The 26,686-nt window shown below is 37.8% G+C and overlaps 1 protein-coding gene across 1 annotated transcript in view; it reads right to left on the minus strand.

The window, feature by feature from the left end:
• Positions 1-7,273: 7,273 nt before the first annotated feature.
• Positions 7,274-26,686, minus strand: part of RSPO2 (R-spondin 2) — an 87,188-nt gene continuing 67,775 nt past the window's right edge. Inside the window, exon 4 of the mRNA XM_073794371.1 lies at positions 7,274-9,158. Coding sequence (XP_073650472.1) covers positions 9,046-9,158 — 113 coding nt within the window. The 3' untranslated portion in view covers positions 7,274-9,045. The remainder of the gene's footprint in view (positions 9,159-26,686) is intronic.

Here is a 26,686-nt window from a genome sequence, read left to right on the forward strand (position 1 = left end):
CAACTAAAATGAACGAGCCAGAAAACAGGGGCACTACAATTATTGACTATAAAGTTTTACTCTTAAAAGGCATTCAGTGCATACTCAGTATTCATAGGCTAATACAGGAAATGAAGACCAAACTCTAATGGAAAGAAAAGGCACTAAGATAATGGGAGATACAGTTAAGGAATTCTAGATCCCAGAAGTATAAAGAAGCCAATAAGTGTAATCAAATAATCATTTTAAAAAGAGTCTTTTGGGCTGTGTTTAAAATGAGTCCACTGCAGTAATTCATGTAGATTAGGGTAATAAGAACAAAGAAGAGTACACCTATTACAGAGAAAGGATGGAAAGGTCTTGATGTTGAAGAGATAGAGGATAAAGAGAAAGTATATGACTCTCTGAATAGAATGCAGGGGCTCAGGTATGCTAGAAGACAGGGGATCTACTTACTGCAGTGAAGAAGTTAGGAGAGAACTTAGAAAAAAATTTTTTGCTTTTTGAGTTTTTACTATTTCACTTTAGGTTTGGGCCAGAAATATAGTAATAGTCTATGGCCAACAAGGGATAAAGCTAGAACTGGAGTGAGACATCAAGAGTGGAAATATAAATTTGGTACTTATCTCCATACACAGGGTCGTGTTAACAGGGCATATGCATTCAATACATTTATTGGATGCCTCCAGAGGCAGAGTGTGGAGAGCTGAGGCAGAGTTAGAGGCAGCCTCTCAAAGAGTTTGCAAGGACAGTCCATGAGCCAACAAGTTACCTTCAATATCAAGGGTCAACAAACCCAGCCGGTGGGCTAATTCCAGTCTACCACCTATTTTTGTATAGCTGGTGAGATAACAATTTTACATTTTTTTAAATGATTGAAAAAAATCAAAAGAAGAGTAATATATCATGACATGTGAAAACTGAAATTCACATTTAAGTGTCTGTACATAAAATTTTATTGCAATTTAGTTACAGCCATTTGTTTACATACTGTCTTATGGCTGCTTTTGTGCTGCAATAGTACAAGGTTGAGTAGTTGTGACTGAGACATGTGGCTTGTAAAGCCTAAAATATTTACTCTCTGGCCCTTTACAGAAAAAGTCTGATAACCTCTCTTCTCCAAAACAGACCTAGTGAAGAAGGCTGAGTTTATAACTAAACTAGGAGGGAGAAAGGGAGCCAGTAGAAGAGAATTAAATTCAAGTTGGATGTGCACTCAGACAGCATGCTGCCATGGAAGCTGAGGTTATAAAGCCCAAGGAGGAATGAGCTGGTTAGGCCATTAGAGAACTTCAGAACATCACCAAAGGACCACTGCTGAGCTTCTTAGAGGGGGATAGGCATTTCTCCAAGTATAAGTGACTATGTGCCAGGGAGTATGTGAAGCCACAGGACCAAATAAGCATGAAACATCTTCGTGGAACATGATTTCACTCCAGGTTTTTGGGGGGATGCTGAAGGCTGGGGGAGTAGGTTCATATTTAAAAACAGCCATTTTACTGAGTAGAATGCACAATTTGCATGACTTTTTTGTATTAAAATTTTTTGTTGCATGAATAATTTTTATATTAAAATTAGGGTGCTAAAGACACTTCAAGTTTGAAGTAAGCCTGCTTCAGGTTAAAATCCTGGAGTTGTAAATTCACTTTTCTCTGTCTTTAAGGGCACTTTAGTGGGAAGGTTTGAAAAATACTTCATGGAATACACAAAGAGTATTTCTGAGAGAAGACATTGTCACCATCTAGGGCTTTAAATTGACCTGGGAATCAAAAAGGTTTAACTCCTAAAGGTTATAAGTCCCCTGTCAACTCCAACCTATTGGTAGTGTTTCCTTGGAACACCTTTATTGGGAGGGATTCTGAGACTTGTGTTTAGTTCAGCAGTGATTAGCAATGTGTTCTAATGCTGGGGGAGGTAGTGCATGGCAGTTTGCTTTAATGATTCATCATAGATTAATATGAGAATCTGTCTAAATCTTTGACATATTTTTCAGACTGTTTAACCTATTAATCAGATTTAATGTTTACCATCTACTTTCAAAGCCATAGTTGCCCTTACATCTCTGCCTTCATGATTCAAGGGGTATCGACAAATATGGAGACCATGTCCAAGTTAACCATAAAGGAATCCTTGAAAATTTTACAATAATGATCATCCCAGTCCATTCAGTCTTTTCATAATCCCCACAAAATACATAAACAAGAAGAAAGTTAAAAGGGCACTGTATTCCACATGAAAATTTTTAATATTTTATTCTACAAGGGTAGGATGATGTTTAAATGAGAATAGAACAAATATATTAATAGAAAAGTAAATGGTAGAAACATAAATGAAAAGTTGAAGTGAGTGAAGCTGGGGCAAGAATATTTAGGATAATAATGGAACAGTTCAGAAGAGAGACAAAGAGAACCAAACAGGTTTAAGACAAAGAAGGTGAAGAGGTAAGGAGAAATTCAAGAGATGCTTCTGAGGTAGACTCACTAGAATCTAGTAACAGATTAGATATATGGAACAATGGTAGTAAATGATGAATACAGGGTCTTAGCTTAACCAACTAGGTAGGTAAAAATATTAATTACTAAATGGAGAAGGCAGGAAGAGGAATTGTTTGGGGGGCAAACCAGTGATTATGCTGTAGCATCACAGAGAACCACATTACCGAGGGCCCCTGGTTTCCAAGCAAGTTTGGGCAATGGCAGATGCTGGTGGAAGACTGGAATTTGGCAGTAGGGAGAAGCCAGAGTATTCTTCCTTTCTCACTTTGCCTTCGGCAGCATTTCTCTTGGCGACTGGAATCTTTTCCGAGATTTCACCTCCTGCTATACAAGCTTTCTGTCTTTGGTTCCAGCGTCCTCAGTGGCCGTACCTCTAGCCTCAGCTATGATTCTAGCTCTAGCTGGGTGGCTTTGCCTTCTGGATTCTGGGAACTCCAGCTCTTCCTGTTACCCCTCTTGGTAGTGGCTTTCTGCTGTTGCTAATCTCCTGGTTGTCTTGCCATCCCAATTTTAGCTTCTCATCTCATTCATCACCTGTATAACCAATTCCCAATTAAGTTAAATTTCCTGTTTGAAATACCTAGACTGGTTTTTCCCTTGACTGGACCCTGACTGATACAGTAATAAATACAGTTTTAGACACGCTGAGCCTAAGTATGGGGCCCCCTGATCAAGATATTTAGTAGAGACTTGGAAATAGTTAACAAAGACCTGGAGACAGAGATACAGGCTTATAAGGCAAAAACTACAGTTGGTAGTTGAAGCCATAAGGTTCGATTTCCCAGGTGGAGTGAGGAGATGGAAAGATTAAACCCAAAGTGTTAAGCAGTGGGTTTACCCCTGAAATATCAACATTTTTTATTTAAGTCAAGAAAGAACTTGAAGACTGAAAAGGAGTAGCCAGAGAAGTAGAAACCCAGGTTAGGAATGTCACAGAAGCCAAATGAGAAACAAAATTCCTCAAGGAAAGGGCCCAGTGGAGTCAAACTTGGTGGAAATAGCAGATAGAACACATTAAAGGATTGAGGCAAATATTTTCCTTTCTGTTTAGCAAAGGAAATGTATTGCTACGTTTGTCAGAACAATTAACTTAAATGAGTTAAGATAAATGAGAATAGGAGGAGGCTGAAGACATCAATGAATGTAAGCTACTTTTTCAGGATACTGGATGATAAAGACCTTGAAAGAAAGAATACCTTAAGTTGGAAGGAGAGGAAGGGCTGAAGCCATCAAAGGAGTGGATACTGAAGATCTCACAAAAGACGGGGTGGGATCAAGAGTAGAAATGGAATGGTTATCCCTTTGGAAAGAAGAGGGAAGATAATATGGTTGGTCAACATGTGCAAGGTTACTAATTCTGCTTTTTCTAACATGGTGTTATCAAGTGTATCCACCATGCACAAATTTCTCTAAAATGAACAGAAGTATCATTCTCTCCTACCCACAGCTCCCCTCTAAAGCAAAAAAAGATGTAGTTGTTGAAAGAATCATACATCACCTTTACATATAAATTACACACTTGAGGCTGAGTGTTAACTCTTCTCCCAATGTCTCTAGCAAGACATGAAAATTTCATGTTTACAGTGACTGATATTAGCATGTTGAAAAAGAACAAAGACATTCATAAAATTGGCTTTTTCCAAGTGCTAATCTGTCAAACTTTTTTTTCTCTTGTGACGAGGATATTTATGATTTACTCTTCTAACAACTTTCAGTTATGCCATACATATTATTAACTACAGTCACCATGCTGTACATTACACCCCCAAGACTTATTTTATAACTAGAAGTTTGCTCTTTTGACCCCCTTCACCCACCCCCACTTAAGGTTTTTTATTGAAGTATAGTTGATGCACCATATTATACAAGTTACAGGTGTATAATATAGTGAGTCACAAGTTTTAAAGGTTATACTCCATTTATAGTTATTATAAAATATTGGCAATATTGCCTGGGTTGTACAATATATCCTGGTAGCTTATTTTATACATAAGTTTTTACCTCTTAATCTCCCACCCCTATTATGCCCCTTCTCTCTTCCCTCTCCCCACTGTAACCACTAGTTTGTTCTCTATATCTGTAAGTCTGCTTCTTTTTTGTTATGTTCACTAGTTTGTTGTTGTATTTTTTAGATTCCACATGTAAATGATATCATACAGTATTCATCTTTCTTTGTCTGACTTAGTTCACTTAGTATAATACCCTCCAAGTCCATCCATCTTGCTACAAATAGCAAAATTTTCATTCTTTTTTATGGCTAAGTAATATTCCATTGTAGATATGTATGTACCACATCTTCTTTATCCACTCATCTGTTGATGGACACTTAAGTTACTTCCATATCTTGGTAATTATAAATAATGCTGCTATAAACGTTGGGGTGCATGTATCTTTTTGAATTAGTGGGGTTTTTTTTCAGGTATATATCCAGGAGTGGCATTGCTGGGTGATATGGTAGCTCTATTTTTAGTTTTTTGAGAAACGTCTATACTGGTTGTACCAATTTACATTCCCACAAAGAGTGCAAGAGGGTTCCCTTTTCTCCACATCCTTGCCAACATTTATTTGTATTCTTTTTGATGATAGCCATTCTGACAGGTGTGAGGTGATATCTCATTGTGCTTTTGATTTGCATTTCCTTGGTGATTACTGACCTTGAGCATCATCTTTTTATGTGCCTGTTGGCCATCTGCATTTCCTCTTTGGAAAAATGTCTATTCAAGTCTTCTGCCCATTTTTAAAATTGGGTTGTTCGTTTTTATGGTGTTGCGTTGTATGAGTTATTTATATATGTTGGATATTAACCCTTTATCAGTCATATAATTTGCAAATATTTTCTCCTGTTCAGTAGGTCGTCTTTTCATTTTGTCAATGGTTTCCTTTGCTATGCAAAAGCTTTTAAGTTTAATTAGGTCCCATTTGTTTATTTTTGCTTTTATTTCCTTTGCTTTAGGAGACAGATCCAAAAAAAAATTGCTGTAATTTATGTCAAAGAGCGTTCTGCCTATGTTTTCCTCTAAGAGCTTTATGGTTTCTGGTCTTAAGTTTAGGTCCTTAATCCAATTAAAAAAATTTTTGTATATGGTGTTAGAGAATGTTCTAATTTCATTCTTTTACATGTAGCTGTCCAGTTTTCCCAGCACCACTTATTGAAGAGGCTGTCTTTTCTCCATTGTATATTCTTGCCTCCTTTGTCGTAGATTGACCATAAGTGTGTGGGTTTGTTTCTGAGCTCTCTATTCTGTTCCGTCGATCTTTGTGTCTGTTTTTGTGCCAGTATCATACTGTTTTGATTACTGTAGCTTTGTAGTATAGTCTGAAGTCAGAGAGTGTGATTCCTCCAGCTCTGTTCTTCTTTCTCAAGATTGTTCTGCTTATTTGGGGTCTTTTGTGTTTCCATAAAAATTTTAAAATTTGTTCTAGTTCTGTGAAAAATGCCATTGGTATTTTGATAGGGATTGGAAGTGAAGAAGTAAAAACGGTTATTGTTTGCAGATGACATGATACTATACATAAAAAATCCTAAAGATGCCACCAAAAAACTACTAGAGCTCATCAATGAATTCAGTAATGTTTCAGGGTACAAAATTTATATACAGAAATCTATCGCATTTCTGTACAGTAACAACAAACTATCAGAAAGAGAAATTAAGGGAAAAATCCCATTTACCATCACACCAAAAAGAATAAAATACAAAGGAATAAACCTATCTAAGGAGGCAAAAGGCCCATACTCAGAAAATGATAAGACACTGATGAAAGAAATTGAAGATATAACACAGATGGAAAGATATACTATTTTCTTAGATTAGAAGAATTAATATGATTACAATGACAGTACTACCTACAATTGTAGATTGTAGGCAATCTACAATTCAATGTAATCCCTATCAGAATACCACTCAAGCTTCTTGGAGAAAGTTGTAGTCCCATATTTTACTTTTACAGATGCTAAGCTACCCGAAAATACTAAGAAAACCAGTTTCATATGTTCTACTTAACATACATTGTGTGAAGTATAGGAATGGTATAGCCATTTGTGGAAAACCACGAGATCTTCTTTGGGTAATTACCATGAAGCTGTAAATTACTCTATAGTATGTCTCTCTCTGTTGGTTTGTATTTGCTTATAAGTAAAGGCTTAGAAATCAGGTAGCTTTAATCAATTCCCATAAGAGTAAAAGTTTGAGCAAGTAATATCCAGACATAAAAAAAATAGATTGAAGGGAAGTGATGATTTCATAAATATATTCTATTTTGTTGGTAGGGAGAATTATTTTTGAAATAAATAGCTAAGGACAGAGGCAACAAGAGTAACAGGTAACAACTTGTGCATTGCTTAGTTTATACCATGCTGTGCTGACCGTACTTTATGCATTTTACCTAACTGAATCCTTAAGACACAGCCCTACACATATTTTACTTAGTCTTTAAGACATAGCCCTACGACATAGGTAATATTGTTGCCTCCATTTTACAGATTAGGAAACTGAGATCTGGGGAGATGAAATAATTTGCCCCAGGCGACCTTCAGAGTCTAGACTAGACCTCAGGTAGTGTGGCTCTAAAATCCCCACTCTTAATCACTCTGCTGCAGTGCACTTTATAGCTGAACTAGTTAGTGTCCTGCATGTAGTTACAAACATAGGTTTTAAAAATTTGTCTGCTTTTTTTTAAGGACCAATATTTGGCGGTACAGTTGTTAAATATTTTTTTCCCCTAAATATATCTCTAAAGAAAAGAATATCTCCACAAGAATAATTTTGATTTTTTTTAATGCACTAAAAGAACATCCCAGAAACAGAACAGGTATTGACTTATTAACGATGAAGCACTATATAAAGAAGCCCCCTCCCCACTTAGTAAATAGGAATATAGTGTAAATAGATGTGAAAGGAGGCGAACACTTTAGGATTAAATGCAAACCCTAAAGTTGTATACAACATTCATATATGGCTTATTATCTCATAGCAATAGTATTTTCATAATGACGTATTTGACATTCATATTTATTGGTAAGATGCTTTTGACTCAAAAGTTAAACAAAAATACAGAAGAGGTAGTTTAGCAAATGCAAGGTGAGAAAAAGGCTTTACCTTTGTATTTTTCCTCAAAAATCTGCAGCCATTCCTTTTTGTTCTAATTTTCTTCTGGATCATCCAGGAAGATAGTGATGCTTTTGGAAGAAGCCGATTCAAAACCCTCTAAGAACTGATTCCCCCAAGTGGACAGTGATGTTTTTGAAACAACTGCTCTGAAAGTCACCTGGGAAGTCTGCACAGTGTTCCTCTCTGTCTTGGATAAGAAAGAAATTCTGGTTCAAAGGAGTCCTGTTAAGATCTGACCAGCAGTTGTAGGAATTATGTTTCTCCTCCAGTTCTACGCATGGTCTCATAAGATGGTAATTTCTACACTGACCTAAGAATATTGATAGATGCTCTGTCATTGCAAGTCAGGAACTGCTTTAAATGGAAACTATACATATTGAAGTTTGCAATTAAAAGTTTGAAAAATTCTCTGGTTGACCTGTGAAACTGCATGATGAGTACTACAAGTGACTGCATGTAATTCCTCATGTTTTCAGTTGTGTTTCATAAAGTCTTCACATCTTAGACTCAAAGGGAGTTTTGGCTTCTGACTGCCAGAGGCCTCAAGCTTTAGCTGGGGTCAGGAGTAGGGAAGGTCTATTGATATTCAAATTCTCTGACAGGGGTCATTTGACCCTATGTACAAACTAGCTTATCCTATCCTTACAATGAGAAATAAGCCCACAAAGAAAAGAAAAGTTAAGTTTCAAGGGGCAGAAAAACATTCATCAATTCGCAAAACTAGAACAGTCATTTACCAGACAATGGTTAGGAACCACTAGAAACAAAGTGACATAATATTAATCAGGTATGACTTGTTGCACAGAAGAAAGCATAAATACAGTAAATAAGAGGTTTATATGTAGCCCCAGCAGAGTATGTACACATCCAAGCTGCTGTGAAACTGAACGGGAATTCCTGCAGCGGAACCCCAGCTAAAAGCAGTCTCCGTGCACAAGAGTTGGAAGGTAACAGATGTTGGGAACCACGTGTGGTAACACTAAGCAGATATCCACATACCTTGATCCTTGAAAATGCAATATGAGAAATGTCACAAGCGAAATAGCACTTTGCCTGCCAAGCGCTGTCTTTCCATAAATATGCACAAGTCAATTCTCCAGTGGGGGGTCTGCAACCTCACACATTCTGCCCCTCTGTGGGACCAGGGGTGGCTCTCTCTGGGGGCACAGCGAGCTGAGTCACATGCTGTACACTTACTCCTGCTGCCACTGCTGCAGGTCGCAAGCTCCCGCCTTCACAGTCTCCAGATGCAAATCAAAGCATAAATAACACAGAGACCACGCTCGTGGCTCCTCCTCTCACAACGTGACTGGGAACAGGTACTGGTCCGAGCAGCGCAAATGCAACCCACCAGTGTCCGGGAGTGGAGAGTAGCTTTGTGCACTTTTGCAAAAACAACCCCCAACCAAGAAAAAAAAACCAAACAAACAACAAAAAAAAAACACCACCCTGTGTCTTTTATTTTACTGGTTAGCTCTGTCTGTAGCAAGGAAGACGCTGTGTTGCTCCTGGGCTCTTTCTATCAGCTTCTTCTTCTTCTTGTTCTTTCTCTCCTTTGCCTTTGGCGCTCTCTTCCCTACAACAGGGGGAAGAGAAAGAAATGAAGACATGTCAGAAAAGGCTCTTTCTCTAGGAAAGAAAACACAAAACATTAAGAGTTTTATACAAAGCCCATCTGGAAAACATCACCTATGGAAAAAGCAGCCTCAAAGAGAAAATTGTTCACATTAATTTTGACGGAATAATAATAATTTACTAAATTGGATATGCTGTCTCAAACAGAGACTGATCTTCCTGTTACAGGGAACTGGCATATTTAAAAACCTCCCAGCGGCCTGATCAGTCTTGCAAATATCATTCTGCCACAAAAATTCCATTTATCCCCTCCTCCTTTTAACAAGGCTACCCTTTACTAGACATCTTTACATCTTTCTACTGCTCCATATGTCAGTGGGTCAAAAGAAAATAAGCATCTATCTACAGTAAATATACCAGAAGTTTCAAACGCCCCTCTCCCTGCCCCCACGGGAGAAGAAAACGTCTAGCTTTTAACATTATTCCCTCAGTGTTCTCCAAAGGCCAATAAATGAAATGACATATGTGGAGTACTTTATTTTCTATAAAAATTCATGAGGACATCATTTTTATGTGGCTTATGGCTTCTTATACAAACCTCCTAGGCAAGTTGGTCTTATTGAGAGCAAGAAAAATGCTTGCTTATTTCTGAAGAGCTGATAGGTGTGTGTTTTCCTACCAGAAAATCACACCCTGTTATCCTATTTCCCTCTTTGCCTTAGCCACTAGGAAGCACAGACCACAGCTAAATAGTTGAGGTTTTCCTCCATCAGGAGTTTTGGGATGCAGTTTTCCCTTTGCCTCTGCTGTATTTTACTTTTTCCATCTTGTGGTATGGTTTCCAGTCTTTATAAGGGCTCAGCGTTTCTTTGCAAGTATGTCTACGTAGGACTGTGAGAAAAAAGAATAAGGAATATAGGCATTTGCTTTAGGTCCTTTGGGTTCTAAGCATATAGGAATCATGGGATTTTTAGAACAGAAAAGAGCTTGAAAGTTCATCTGCATTAGAAGTTTGGTGCTATACACCTTCAGGACAGGAAGGTTCTTCCTCACAGACTAGAAAGAATCCTCCCGTCAGCTCTTCTTCCTCCTCTACCTGTCCCTACTTCCAATTTATCATGTAGTTCCACAAAACTTAAGCTTTCTCTTCCTGTGAGGTATAGCTATTAGACACCACAGTCATCAGTACCACAAATAGAACATTCCGTTCTAATCCATGCTCTCCATCCTTCCCACACGTAAGAAACTCAATATTCCCAAGATCCTTTCATTACAGGGATATAGCTGGTCAGCTTTTCAATCCAGGCAATGGAGAAGTGGCTGATATAAGACATGGAAAAGAAATAGACCACAGGTTAGGAAGACAGATTTGAGCCACAGGAAACCAGAGTCACAGGAGATTAAAGGATGCCATGAGATTTTTAAGTAAGGGAGATGGTTCTCATTTCTGCTCTTTCTGATCGGAAAGGGTCTGTCTTGTTTGAGGATGGAAAAGTCTTACTCGTAAGACCCTAGATTCAATAAGTAAAACTTTGCTGAGTTCAACTTTTTATCACAAGAACAAAGATAAAAAAGAATAACTTATTTTTAATAGGATACCACAGTAAAATAATAAGAATATAAGCATGCCTCATATTAAATTATGAAGGTCCTTGAAGTTAACGTCTGGTTCTCATTAAGTTCTGGCATTATGTTATAAGGGCATTTTGCCAACTTAAAACGTAGTTAATCCTACCCAATGGAACTTTAGTCCAAGGCATCGTTAGTCAAAGAAACTGTAAAGTTACAACTATTTAGTAACACTGTTTCTAATGATGAGACACACCTAATAAGGACAGAGAGATGAAATACTTAACATAAAATAGCATATTTAAAAAGAAGTTTCACTTATAAAGTTTTATGAGGAAGGTTTTCTTAGTTCTATATTTTCTCTCAAAAACAACCAAAAAATCCTTAGTTAAAAAAAAATCATTGCTGACTACCATGTAAAAATTCAGTTTGTGTTTCATTTATTTAAAGGCTGGAGTTTCTTTTAGAAACAAAATAAAATTAAATGAAAAAATAATGCAAACATTCCTAGATTTTAAAATGTGTTTTGTTAAGATAAAAATATACTGAATATAATTTAGAGAAAACCTTTCCCAATCACCATTTCAATTCTTTGTATAAATTATGTAGTTGAATGTTAGATGTGTACTCCTTCACTAACAGCAAATCTATGCTGTGATTGCAAACTCTCATTTTCAAAGAAGGTTAATTTCATGTCATTTACCTATTATCAATATATTATTCTGATGTAATTGTCAATATCAAGTAGTTTTTGTGTTTGCTAGCTGATAGAACATTGTGTAATAGAAGTTCCTCAATATTTGCATGAAGTAGTTAATACTGGGACAAAAAATTCAGAAATGCTTCTGAAAACTTATTTTATAGATTATATGGTTATCCCATTGGCGATAAGTTTTATAGTACTGGTTCCAACTAGAGATGTTTTGGGAGACCTTATTACAACCCTAAAATTTTTCCTCAGATGCCTCTTTTAAATGACATCTCTGTGCTATTTGTTCACTGCTTGGTTTTGTTTTTGGTCAGCCACGTGTCACGTAGGATATATTTGCAAATACCAAAGGCTTAAGACGATTAGCCAAGACTTGACCATGGATAGTTCTAAATTACCTGAAAATATTTTGTGGTCCATAGTAGGTTGTTTGGACTTTAAGCCAACTCAAAGTAGTAAAATATTAAAACATAACCTAACATAGAGTATGAAAAGGGTCTTGCACACATTTTCTTCTGAACTCTACTAAGATTTTCAAATATAAGGAATTGGTAATATTAAGGCTAACAGAAATATATATCCCTATTCTTATCTATATATTTGAAAATAAGTTATATTGGACCTACAAGTGTGCTAATTTGTTTCCACTTAACTTCTTTACATCTGTGACTATGAACTTAGACTCAGAGAATGACTTGTGTAGTTTCAGATTGTTCCACATTATCAAGTACATTCACCCTGAGCATTTAAGGGCAAATATGATGCCAGTCACCCAAAGAGTGATTCAACCCATGGACTTAACTTTCTTACTTCTCAGTTCACAAGAGAAGACTCGGCAAATATACTGCCCAGGATGAGCAGAAAAGGTTTGAGTTTTATGAGGAGATTGTCAGCCTTCAGCTATGTCCAACTCCAATGAAAAATTCTTCATATCATTGTCCTGAGTACTTGAAGAATGCAGTGGCCTTAAATTACTATTGGGGGAATCTCTTCAAGATCAGGCAGAATCTGATCTACAGAGCAAATCTTTACAGCACTGTTATATGAATGCAAGAAGATGACTGGCCCAGATATAACAGTTTTTAAGGAAAACAATGTGGTTTAATAGAGAAAGGTCCTCTCTAAGAGGACGGAAACCTGGCAGGTAGGCAGTCTTGTAACTGAGATGTCTGGTAATACATTGTGGTTGTGACTCTCAGTTTCTACATTTATAGGATGAAGATGCTACAATTATCTTTCACTAGAAAGTCATGAGGCATCGTGTGAAAAAGTTGCGTTCCTAGGATGAAAATGTATGTAAACCATCACTAGCGAGACAAGGTTATTATCAAAATGAACAAAGTTAGAAAGATGCTATCAAAGCCACACTCTAACCAACATAATGACACTGACTTGCACACATGTGGAAATGGTCCAACAGAATAACCTATCAACTCTTCTACAGGAAAAGGTGAACAGTCCCTTATGGAAATACTTGTAACATCCAGCCGTAGATTGCTACTCTTAGAATCAGGAATAGGACAGATTATTTTGAACCAAGATATCAGGCAGACTTATAAATTACATGAAGCTGTGAAAATACTGACTCCACTGCCAGTCAGACATGAATTTCATTCTTTCATAAGCTCCCCAATTCTAGGAAGGTCTTCAAATGATTTTTCCTCTCACTAGATTTAGGTAAGAGTCTTTTTATCATCGGAGCAATGGTTATTGTACGTACATCAGTAAGGTACAAAGGCTGTCTAGGGTTTGCATTATGATTACTAAGTGCTTTGAGAAAGACTTCCTAATGGTAAATACAATGAAAGAAAATTGAAGAATAAACTCAGTAGCTGTGACTGTGGAAAAAGATAAAAGCTTCTCTCTCTATATATATACACAAACACATACACACACAACTGAGCAAAGTAAGCTACATCATGCAAATGTAATTAACTATAGTTACCATTGTTACAGCCACAACTATGATGACAAGGCTAATCACCTGAAACGAGTACCAATTTTTACTAAATTTTAATGGTAAGTCTGTGATGCTGACTTGAAACCTGGGCTTCACTGTATTTATGAAATTCACCATGGAGACTTGGGAATCACCTCCAGTCATCCTTCAAAGCAGCTAAAACTGAGGACAAGAAGTCTGTAACTACTAACTCGATGAATCTTGTCATACTTCAGAGGATGTGCTGGAGGTGAAACATAAGGTTGCTTCCACATCTAAAGCCACAAGGACTGAGATATAGACAATAAATAGTAACTGGGTTATTTCTTTTTCTTGTATGAGCAACTTTAGTTTGCCCAAGAAGGAGTAGCAATAGAGATTTATTTATTTAAGAGTGATTGATAATTCTCTGGAAAAATGCCAGCTGATTCCTAAAATACTTTAAAAGCTCAAAAAAGAGACAAAAGACCTAAATACAATTCATAAAGGAAATAAAATAGCTAATAAATATATTTAAAGAATCAAATCTCATAATTAAAACCTCCAACTAAGATGAGTTGCCACTGCAAAGATTCTTAAAAGTAAAAATATGTAAAAAGCTAGTGAGAAAACGGTAAGACAGCATCAGGATGCATTATGAGAATATAAAATTGATACAGTCTTTTTGAAAAGCCATCTGGCAATGTATACAAAAGCATTAAAAATATTCCTAACTTTTGACTCAGATTTAGGAATCTATCCTAGGAACATAACCTAAAGTTGAACAGAGATTTCTGCATAGAGATGTTTACTATAATTCTGGAACAATTGCAAATTACCTAAATGTCCAACTACAATTTTTTATGACCTCTTTTTATGATTACAGAAATCATAAAGTTTCTTTTCAGCTATGAATTGAAGTATTTTGTACTTTAAGGCCATGACAGTTAAATTTATTCCCAAGAGTACTACTATGACTTGTCCCTAAAACTTGTCATAAATGGGTATAAGGAAAAGCCTGTAATTCAAAAGCATTCCTACTGTGGTGGTAAGCAGGTTCCTTAGTGGAGGGATCAATCACAATTGCATCTAACACATGAAAGTTTAAGAACTACTAACCTAAATATTTTAGACATTAAGAATGGATGTTGGCTCACAAAGCTTCTTGTATCTAGAAAGGTGTCCAATTAGGCAAATATGATGAGCATGACTGGGATCTACCCCTCTATATTCTACATCGTCCAAGATAAAAATCTTTCCACTGTTCATAATGGTTCAGAACAACATATTGATGGTTATTTATTTACATCAGCTGGAGAGTCAGAGACAGTGAGCTAGAACGAGTAAAGCCAGTGAACCTATTTGGCTCCTTTACAGTACAGAGTTCCTTAATTGGCATTTTAAGTAACATCTATCTGGTTTTTCAACAATACACTCTACTAAAAACATTTCACAGAGAGAGATCGTTGTCTTTTTAAAGGACTGGTAAATTGTTCAATAGTTGTTTGATGACTGTGATCAAATTTTCTTTGAGAAAAAAATAATCTAGAGACAAACCAATAAATGTCATAGTGTTGAAAAATAACAAGCCATCTACTAAGGAAACTTTACTGGACATCTTGAATTTCAAGTCATAACTTGAAACTTCCAAGTGGTCACTTAGTCATTTCATCTTTATAAAAAAAAAAAGAGCATGTGCTTTCAAAAATCTATACACAATCTGGAGATAGCTTACCAGTTGGCTTGTTCATCTTACAAGGCTATTGGTGGAGAGTGACAACTGACAAAATGGGCTTCTCTAAACATACAAACATGAAAGTCATTCAGAATTCAGAATACTTACTACTTATGCAGATTTATACTAATTTGTAAGCTGTGATTCAATAAGCCGATTCTGACTGTGTGTTACTGTTCTTTTATCTGTAAAATTTTACCATATTTTTTGTTGCAAAAAGAAGAGTACAAAATGGCTTCCTTTCTCTCCGAGGCCTCTACTCAAAGACATTTTAGTAGGCATGAGGTCTCTTGCCTATTTTGCTGAAAGGAAGTCCCATTTGGTTTAAAAAATCTTGTTGCATTGTTCAACTTGATGAAAATGGAAGAGAAAAGCTAATCCTGAGGATGACCTGAACCTTTATGAATTAAGTGTATCACCACTAAGATTTCTTGCACATGGTGTTTCAAAATTTCCTCATTGTATAGCTCTGGAGAAAATTATTGTTCTTCAGGTCTAAGATACAACTTCTATTACCAAGCCCTTACCAACCCATTTGAAGCAGTAGAGACTACAGAAAAGTAACCTAAATAATATCTAGGTTTGTTCCACACAACATTGATCGCTCTAGTTGATTTGTTTAACTTAAGTTCTTAGAAATCTGGTACCTCAAACAGGAAAGAAAAAAAAATCAGTTTAGACAAGATTCCATGAAGTTTAAGATAGGTGAGAATAAACAAAAAGAGGTGGTTTCACAAATGTCTCGAGTTCTTTTCATGACTACTTTAGGTTCACCGTCAAGGACAAAGAGTTTCAGAGTAGTGAAAACTAAAATCATCCTGTCGAAAATTTCATTTGTGTGAAAAAAATAAATATATAACTCTACCACAAGGGGGCAATAATTCACTTTTACTGTAAGAGTATCTCTGGTTAAAAATATATATACAGGGGAGCTTTTAGGTTCTAACTTCTTAAATACTTTCTTTTAACCCCAAGTGAAGGTCGCCTTTTTTTCTTTTTAGCCAATGGTAAGCTCTGTGGTGGACTAAGGATAGGTAGCAAGATCCAAATGCTGCACGAGGAAAAATGTAATTACATCTCTATTAAAAAGATGTTTGAAGGTAAAGGAGGCTAAGAGAAAAGAAAATAAAGATGAAATCTGCTATTTAAACAGTGATTTAGGGGAAAAAAGCATTATTCACAAACCCAGGTTCCCATTTTCTTACGGGGAAAGTTAACATAAACTACCTGCAAAGAACAGGTCCTTTGCTCTTAGGTCTCTTATCTATAAGAATAGAGTTGTAGGGCTTCCCTGGTGGCGCAGTGGTTGAGAGTCCGCCTACCGATGCAGGGGACACGGGTTCGTGCCCCGGTCTGGGAAGATCCCACGTGCCGCGGAGCGGCTGGGCCCGTGAGCCATGGCCGCTGAGCCTGTGCTCCGCAACGGGAGAGGCCACAACAGTGAGAGGCCCACACACCGCAGAAGGAAAAAAAAAAAAAAAAAAGAATAGAGTTGTAGATCTAAGAATGATCGTCATTATCTTCTGGTGCAGGGAGTGCACAGAGATTTAATATCAAGTACAAAAGCTGATTGTTAGGTGGTGACTCCTGAGCAAGGCTTCTGATCACGTTGGCTTCCCAGCCTCAGGCAGTGGACCATGTTGGAGAGGGTGGAGAGACAGCAAGTATACCCGACATTACTACCCTCTAGTCCAACTCTGCTAAATGCTTTAGAAATAAAGCAAGCCAGGCACAGAGAAATCCGAGTGACCTATCCAAGTTCCTACAGCTAATTAGCAGCAGAGCTGGACTTGCAGCCAGGTCTCAATATTTCTCTCTTATATAATTTTACAGCTTTAAAAGTCCCTGGGGCTTCCCTGGTGGCGCAGTGGTTGAGAGTCCGCCTACCGATGCAGGGGACACGGGTTCGTGCCCCGGTCCGGGAAGATCCCACATGCCGCGGAGCGGCTGGGCCCGTAAGCCATGGCCGCTGAGCCTGTGCTCCGCAACGGGAAAGGCCACAACAGTGAGAGGCCCGCGTATGGCAAAAGAAAAAAAAACAAAACCAAAAAGAAACAAAAATAAAAGTCCCTGGATAAGAACACAGCAATAGAGTTATTTTTCAAGAAAGACAGAAGAGCATTAGAAGACGGCTAATATTACTTTGACAGAGTTCTATGAGAAAAACCCATGGCCTCATCATAACTGAAAACCCATTATTAACTGTTAATACGGCATACATGACAACTTATCTGTAACTTAGAGACTTTCTGTAAATATACACTGCATTGATTCATTGCTTATTCTTCTACTTACCTTTTATCAAGATGCAATCTATAAAATTTCTTGGTGGGGTAAGTGGATTGGTGGACAGTCCTGCTATGGACCATGCACTGTAAGTGCTTCAGACACATTCTCATGTAATTGAACATCATCAAAAAATTTAAGCATTCAAACCGTTCTGCTAGAATGTCATGCAGCTATGCACCCTGAATGTACTCAAAATAAATAAAATTTGCAGAAAACAATCAGGCTCATTTGCCACTCTTAAATTAAGTCAGAAAAAAAATCAGGTTTTGCAGAGAAAATGATACTGATTTCATTTGATTAGGAGTGATGGGATAACCAGAGAAGAATTCCAAGTTGCTCCAAAGCTGACTTCATACTATAATGGAAGGTACCTTTTAAGATAACTCCATTTGAATAAGATGATTTAATCCCTTCATCTTGGGCTTCAATCGATAACCATTAACTAAATGAAAAAAAAAAAAAGTCCAAGAAATGAAATGTAGGACTATCATCATACAGCAAGCATTTATTTAATTTGGATTCAACACAATTTGGAACTTGAAGACATACTTACAAGCAATAAGAACGTAAATAATGGTTTCTACATGGTAGCTACGTCAGAGCGTCGGTTATCAGTCCAGCCTATGGCTTACCTAAGTGGCAGGCCTTACATGAGGACAGTCAACACAGGGTGACATGAGGGGATACATGTTCCAGCCTCCATAACTGCATCCCCTCCTCTGTGCCCCTGTAGCACTTTGAACCTCCCTAACTAAAAAATTTACCACCCTTTATTGCAATTTTATGTGTGCTTATATTTCATGGCTACTAGTTTGTGAATAATTACAAATAGCTGCAATGTAATGCCAATATGTGCCACAGAGTACTGGTTAGAGGCTTCCTAAAAATTAAGTTACAGATATTCACTCAAATTTATCTCAATTAATATGGTGAGCTAGAGCAAAGATGTCTGGGCTAGATCTGAACGCTGAATGTGGTCAGGAACCAAAACCATAGGGTCTTTGTCATCCATCATCAAGCGAACTCTCTTGTTCTTCCTGGACTCTACATGGCTTCTGCTCTCAACTCCAGCTTACGCATGGTTTATGAAGGCAGCCCTGGCCCTGAATAAACCCATGACCTTCCAGCTTACCTCCCTCTTATAACGGCCTCAATCTCTTTTGCCTTAATTGCATATTCCCAAGAGAAGAACTCAACATGCCTTACTCCCCCTCAGTTAAACTACAGAGTCATGGATGCCTGGCTGGTCCATGGATAGGTCACTCCCAGGTCTAGCCTGGAGGGGTGGGTGAGTCACATGACACTGGACTAGGCAGGCATCCAGGATACATGGTTAAGAACATGGGTTTGGGGGTCAGACAGTCATAGATTCAAAGCAGAGCTCTGCCTCTCAGAAGCTAGTGATCTTGGATCAGTTACTTTTTCTAAGGCTTAGTTTTCTTATTTCTGAACGAATAATATCAATGGTACCCACCTCAGCATTGCTGTAAAGGATAAAGAAAATGTGTGTCAAGTTTCAGATACTATACCTGGCACGTACATGCTAAATCAATTCTAGCACCAGATGAGGTGCCTCGTGTGTATTATTTCTAATCCTTATGACAGCCCGCAAGGTAAGCATTATTTTCACTTTGCCGATGAGGAAATAGGTTTAGAGAAGTTAAGTAAACAGCTCAGGATCACATAGCTCGGCAGTGATTCAAACCAACATCTGGCAGATTCTAAAACCTGTACTCTTTCCACTATACTCTTTGGATCCCTTGTGCCCAGCAAAACTTCTTTGATCTCATAATCATTTAAATGGCTGCTGAACAAACAAATTAATCAGTAAATACTAGGCTGGAGGCATCAAGATCCCCACCCAGTCCCCCAGCACATCAGGGTGCTCTTGGGCCATATTAGCTCCCCATTGGGACTGGCCTACAACCTCTGTTTCTCATATTAATTATTCCTTGGGTTAAAGGCGTTCAAAGCCTCAGTTTCCTGGGGTCAAGCAACACATTTAGCGCAACTCAGTGTCAACAGTGCGCCCGTGGTAAAACTCAAGGGAAGATGACACGGGATGTTTCTTTTTCAGCTGAGAGTTGGAAGAAGTTTAGACCTGTGGTTCCAAAAGCTCGTTTATGGGCCAGAGATAGTATAATCCTCCAGGGAGTTTTCTTTCTTTTTTTAAATATAGGTTTCCTAGCCATACACTGACTCCTGAATGAAACCTTCAGGAGGGAAAATCCAGAATTTTTTTGCTAAGCTTCAGACATGATTCAGTGCAAAGTTAAGATACATGCAAGTCGAGAGCATAACGCTGTGCTGAAAAGGGTGTGGGCAGGAGAGAGAAAGGACTTTGGAACAGGATAAAGAAAGGAGTGCCAGGCATCCCTTCAAAATGAATGGCTTCCTCCTTCCCGACTGAGCTGACAGGTAGCTTCCGAACTGTGCAACGAAGCAAGCCTCTTTGTGCCCGGACTCCCTTCCCTAGGTTCTCTTTGTGGTGATGCCCCGAGAAAGCAGCAGAGATCAAGCTGCCTGTGTTGAGAGGAATGTACACATGAAGAAAGGGTCCCTTATCTTTTTGTTCAAGCTAAGTCACTCATGTTGTAGGTCACTCATGTTACAGCAGATTCATTTCTCCTGTGGTTATATTCCACAAACTTGCTTTACTCTAAAGAATCTCTCAATTCACTCAACAGATTCTGGTTTGAAAGACAATCTACTTGGTTTGCAGAAATTCTAAGGAGTTGGACAGAAAAAAAAGAAAACAAGACTATGGTTGAAAACAATTAAAATTATCATCAAATTTGGAGCTTCTGCCTTTTACTAGGATACAGATGTGGCACTTCAAAAATTGGAAAAACAAACAAAAAAGGACCCCTTAGACCAGGTGACGCAAATACCAGAGGTATTAAAATGTTATTGGTTGGGCTTCCCTGGTGGCGCAGTGGTTGAGAGTCCGCCTGCTGATGCAGGGGATGCGGGTTCGTGCCCCGGTCCGGGAAGATCCCACATGCCACGGAGCGGCTGGGCCCATGAGCCATGGCCGCTGAGCCTGCGCGTCCGGAGCCTGTGCTCCGCAACGGGAGAGACCACAACAGTGAGAGGCCCGCGTACCGCAAAATAAATAAATAAATAAAATAAAATGTTATTGGTTGTATCCCAGAAAGAAGGAAGCATATTACAAGTCTTTTTCCTTCTTTCAGAAAGATGCTAACTATGAGTTTCCTCCATGTTATTAAATCATCATCATCTTCATGCTGCTGCTGTTAGCTGTGAGCCAGGCACTAAGTGTTTTACATATGTCAACTCATTTCATACTAAAAATATTCCTATGAAATAGATACTCTCTTCGGTACCACTTTGCAGAAGAAGAACCAGCAGATCAGAGAGGTAAGGTGACCTAAGATGGCACAGCCAATAAGTGGTAGAGTTTGGATTTGAACGCAGTCTCGTCCCAAAGCTTACACTCTTATCCATTATGCTATACTTTCTCTCATCACCTTTGTGGTATAATAAATGTGATCTCCTTGGAGGGAGAAGAGGAGGAAGGAGTCAGTGTTACACTCTTCCCTTTAATCATAAACTCCCACAAACCCTATGAATAGGTCTTCAGTCAAAGGGTTGAACCACTAAATTCATAAAATGGAGGCTGGGACCATCATTGGTTTGTTACAAGACCAAGATGATCAAGGGCATATTTTCTTTGTTATTCTTGCAGAACAAGGAAAATAAACAAATATTTGCCAAAATAAATAGTCTCCATCTATAAGTAAAGACCAGACAAATGTTTTGGTCACTGTAGAATCTCTGTCAACCACCCAAATAGCAGCAATGGATTTCAATCAGAGGAAACATATTTTACAAGGTACTCTAAATAACATGTTCAACACACCTAATGATTATTAGAGACATCACATCTCTAAGGTTTCAAAGAGTCTGCAACCTTTGCTGGGTTTTCTTGAATCCTAATATCTTGGTGATTGCCAGATATTAAAAGAGCAGAATATAGCTAATAATTATTTTTTTCACAAACATCCTACTGTTTAATAAAATGAGTTTACTTCCCCCCAACTGGAAATGGTATTTCACTCTCCAGAAAAAGTACATAGACTGTTAAACATATAATATAAACTGAAATCAAAAGAAAGTGCTAAACATCCATACACACACAGACACTCATTTACATAATAAGCGTCTGTAGTATTTCCCAAGCATTGCTCATGGTCATGTTTATATCACTATGTCCTAATCAGTTTTATTTGACTTAGGTGTTAAAGAAAAAGGAGAAATGAAAAGCTTACATATAACATGAAAAAATTTTAAATGTAATGGAAATTATTTAAAATAAATCATCACTGAATCAGATATCCAAGAGGAGTCTTGCATTCCAAACTACTATAATTTCAGTAAAGACATCACCTGGAATTTGAGAAGAAAAACTACATAAAAGAATATCAGTGAGCTATTACTATGTTATAGAATACATACTCTCACAGTCTGAGCAGGGCAGGTTCCAGGACCTGAGCTGAAACTTGACCTAAAAGCATCAACATGAAAATGGTTATTTTAAAAAGGACTTTGAGGAAAGACTACAGAGAATGCTTTGCCGAGAAAAAAAAAAGATGTCAATGCTCACAGGATATGTGAAAGATTATCTTCTAAAATAGAACTTTTTTCTACTTTTCACTATGTTGCTAATCAAAAATACATAAAATTATAGCTACAAAGCTATAATACAACCATAATAATTTCTTTATCTATTAGGGAAGTTAAAGACCGAGTTACTGAGAACAGATATGAAAAGCTTTTCTGCTGTAGCATTTTTCAAAAATTAGGTAACCATTTTTCTGACAACAGCTTAATTAGAACACAGTTGGAAAACAAGGAATGAATTAAGAAACTTCTGGAAATCGCTTCCAATCAGTTTGATTCTAATACAAAACAGAAAAAAAATGTATGGGTGATAAATATAAGATTTATACTTTGATACTTTTTTGAAGGAATAAATATTTTTAAACTGCCTTAAATTAATGTGTTTCCAAGTCTTCTTATAGAAAAATTTAAAATTCCACCAAATAATGCCATTTAAATATATTGTTAAAAGCTAAATTGGTTCTAACATAAATCAAGTCTTTTTCTGAAAGAGAACTGCAGATATATTTTAATGACTATTTAAACTTAAATTCTGGGTCATTAAAAGTTTCAGTAGCAATGAGGTAGGCTATTCAAAACTACTGGAGACAATTTCTCTGAGGTGTGTGTGTATTCATCAATGCATGTGTATCCAAAATATATCCGCCTCCATAGACTATCTGGGCACATTAGTTGAGAGAACAGCTTACTTTCATGTAAATATATGTGTGTTTATCTTACAGCATAAAATTATATTCTTTAGGATTACGACCAACAAATTACAAGTTTCTTTTAAGATAAGACTAAAAAAAATCTCGGGAATTTTTAATTTTTAATTTTAATTTTAATTATAAACTCAAAAGGAGTAGCAAAATTGCTCCAGTAAAAGTTTATGGTTTGGAGTCATCACTAATCAATGCTTTTTTTCCGGCTCTGACAGAACATTTTGCACTGAAGAGCAGAGTTTCTTTAAGCATCCAGTTTTTATGCCATAAAATACAGGAAAATGATTCCTATTAACTAAGAGCAGAGCATGACTTAAGATCTCTCCTCCAGTTCCTGTATTGATAAATAAAATATGGAAACAACCAAAAATCTGGACAAGAGGAAGTTGTGTGGTGAGAGGAAAGAAGGGAGAGAGGAAGGAATGAAAAGGAGGGAGACATAAATGATTATTATGGCTACCACTCAACTCAAATACAAATTGGTCTAGGGGACCATTTTAGAAATATTTCCTCATTTAGAAATCAATCACTGATGTCACCCAAATGACAAGGAAACATTTTCATCATGATAGGATATGATTTTTGAAGGCTTACTATACTACTACTAGTTAGAGCTTATAAGCTGGTATAAAGCTGGTATAAAGATTGCTTTGTCATAGGTCCTATCCTAAGGATTTCCATTACAAAAACACCAATGAGACTGAATCATAAAGAGGTTCTAAACACATGATCCTTTGGGGAAGTTGGCATGGGAGATGTTACAAAAACAAAATGGCAACATTTGGGTCATATGCCATTTTGTTCTAAGTATTAAAGAAATACTTAAAAGGTAAAAAGGCAGTATGATGACTACAGTTTACTAATACTGTAGTACATACTGGAAATTTGCTAAGAGTAGATTTCAGGTGCTCTCATCCAACACACAAAAAGTAGCTATGTGAGAAGACATGTTAATTAGCTAAACTGCAGTAATCATTATGTAGATGTATATCAAATCATCATGTTGTACACGTGAAGTATATACAATTCTTATTTAAAAATGAAAAGAAAAGAAAATGGGCATTTGATTTGGTCATTAGGATGTCATCAGTGACCTTTAAGGCAGGAGTTCAGTGATGCTGAATGCAGAGACCAGGCGGGCTGGAGTAAGTCAGAGGGAAGATGAGAGTGAATGCTCCACTACACAGCACTGTTCTGAGAGAGACAGGAGAGGCGAGCAAGGGGTTCTTCAGGATGGGGGAATCTGAGGTTATTGAAGGCTGAGGAACAGAAGCAAACAGAGGGTAGAAATGGTTTCTTCTATGGCTACAATGTGCCTGGCCACATTCACATTATCAAAGAGATAAAGAAAAAAGCAAAGATAAGGAATTCTCTCCAGGCAAAACTGTATTAGCGACTTAACTGGTAATATTAGATTTGAGCAATCGAAACTAATTCCTGTGTAAATCGCTCTGTCTATGGAGTGCATGGAAATCCAGAGGCCACGGACATGTTTAATAACCTTCCTTGATTCCTAATTCCTTCCTCATACTGTCATTCCTAGGTCTCTTTACAAGAGAAAGCCAAAAAATTAATGGTCTTTCCAGCAGGAAAGAATTGAATAAATGTATTCTCTGTGCCAAACTGTGATAATAAAAAGTAAATAAATAAAGTTAAAGGGAAAAAAAAGTAATATTTGAGCATAAATCCTTTTCCAAATTCATTCCACATAACTCCACAAGTTGCACATTATGTAAGTTGAGTACACTGATGAAATACTGTGGCTTTCCCATTGAGTAATAAATATTCCCTAATGCCAGCAAAATTTTATTTTATAGGTAGAAATTAGATCAGTTCCCATTAAGGGTTATCTTAACGCATAACGTTATGCAGGCAAAGAGTTTTTTCCCTAAGTGCTACTCCATGGGAATTTTATATACTATCAACTACGATTGGTATGTACCTATATATGTATACATTCAAAATAAGTGCACAAATTAAAATATGAAGTAGATGAAAAAAATAATGAAGTATTTACATATATGTCTGGTTTAAGTGTAAAGTAATACAACTCTTCTGAAAGGAGCTTTTCCCCTATGTTTTCTTCTAGGAATTTTACGGTCGCAAGTCCTACATTTCAGTCTTTAATCCATTTTCAGTTAATTTTTGGTGATGTAAGATAAGGGTTCAAATTCATGCTTTTGCATGTGGATATTTAGTTTTCCTAAAGCCATTTATTGAAGAGACAATCCTTTCCCCATTGAGTATTCTTGGCTTCCTTGTCAAATATTAGTTGACCAGATATGTGTGGGTTTATTTCTGGGCTTTTCTATTCTGTTCCATTGATCTGTGTGTCTGCTCTTATGCCAATACCATACTGTTCTGATTGCTATAGCTTTGTAATATAGTTTGAAATCAGGAAGTGTGATGCCTCCAGCTTTGTTCTTTCTCAAGAATTGCTTTGGTTATTCGGGGTCTTCTGTGGTTCCATATGAAAATTAGGATTGTTTTTCTATTTCTGTGAAAGATACTATGGGAATTTTTATAAAGATTACTCTGAATCCATAGATGGCTTTGGGTAGTATGAACATTTTAACAATATTAACTCTTCCAATCTCTGAACATGGGCTATCTTTCCATTTATTTGTGTCTTCTTCAATTTCTTTCATTAATATCTTGTATAGAACATTCACTTCCACAGTTAAATTTATTTCTAAAATTTTTTTTTTTTACTGTTTTTAATGCTATTATAAATGGGATTATTTTATTTCTTTTTTCCAGTAGGTCATTGTTAGTGTACAGAAATGCAACTGATGTTTTGTATGTTGATTTTGTATCCTGAAACTTTACTAAATTTGTTTATAAGGTATAACAATTTTTTGGTGGAGTTTTAAATTTTTTCTGGGAACAAGATCATACCATCAGCAAACAGCCTATTTTACTTCTTCCCTTCCAATTTGGATGCCTTTTATTTCTTTTCCTTGCCTAATTGCTCTGGCTAGGAATTCCAGTAATATGTTGAATGGTAAGAGTAGGCACCCTCTCAACTGCATGGTCTTTGGTGAATGCTGCAGGGGGAAGGATGTCTTCAGAGGCCACAAGGGCTTTTGGGGTTTTCACTGGTGACTCCCAGTTCAGACGTTAGGCACCAAGGCAGGCAGCAGTAGTGGCTGGAGCCAGTGGTGTGCACACACTCAGGTTTAGGAAGCCAGCTGCAGGTAGCTGTGTAGTGGCAGGGGCCAGTTGCAAACACACACACACTGGTGGGAAGCAGGGCAAGCAGTAAGGGCTAAGGCCAACTGCAGTGCACTGGAAGCTGTGAGGGTGCTGGCTTCTGGTTCTGATCTCTGGTGCCAGCAGTGAAGCCTGGCATCAGGAGTCAGGCTGGTAGCATGTGGTATATAGCTGGAGCAGCTAGCTGCAGGTGAGCACAGTGGTACAGGCCAGTGATAGGAGACAGGGTTAGATCCAGACCCACAAGCAGCTGTGGGGGCCCTGGCTGTCAACATTCCCTCCTGTGGCTGTGTAGTCTCTCCAGTGATGGAGGTTGGGCCAGAGGCATGCAGCTGTGGCTTGCTGCAGATGAGCCCAGTGGTGCAGGCCAGTGACAGAAGACAAGGCCAGATCCAGGACCACAAGCAGCTGTGGAGGCCTTGGGTATCAGCATGCACTTCCATGGCTGTAAGACCTGGTCACAGGTGCACACATGGCAGTGGAGGTCAGATAAGCAGTGTGCAGCTACACAGCTGGAGGGGTTAGCCCAGAGAGCACACACAGCAGCAAGGTCAGCTGAGGGGCTCTGGGCTGGCATCTGGTACGCATGCAGCCACAGAGGATCCTGGGCTTTTGCTGGGGTGGGAGGGAGAGGGGAGCAGGGAGGGACTCAGGTGGCTGGTGTCAGCAAACATGAATACCGGGGGGCAAAAACCCAGTGACATCTGTGATGGCTGTGCTGGCCCTTGGCTTCTTCAGTAGTGAAAGC

This window comes from Tursiops truncatus, chromosome 17 (genome assembly GCF_011762595.2).
Source record: "Tursiops truncatus isolate mTurTru1 chromosome 17, mTurTru1.mat.Y, whole genome shotgun sequence".
NCBI lineage: Eukaryota > Metazoa > Chordata > Mammalia > Artiodactyla > Delphinidae > Tursiops > Tursiops truncatus.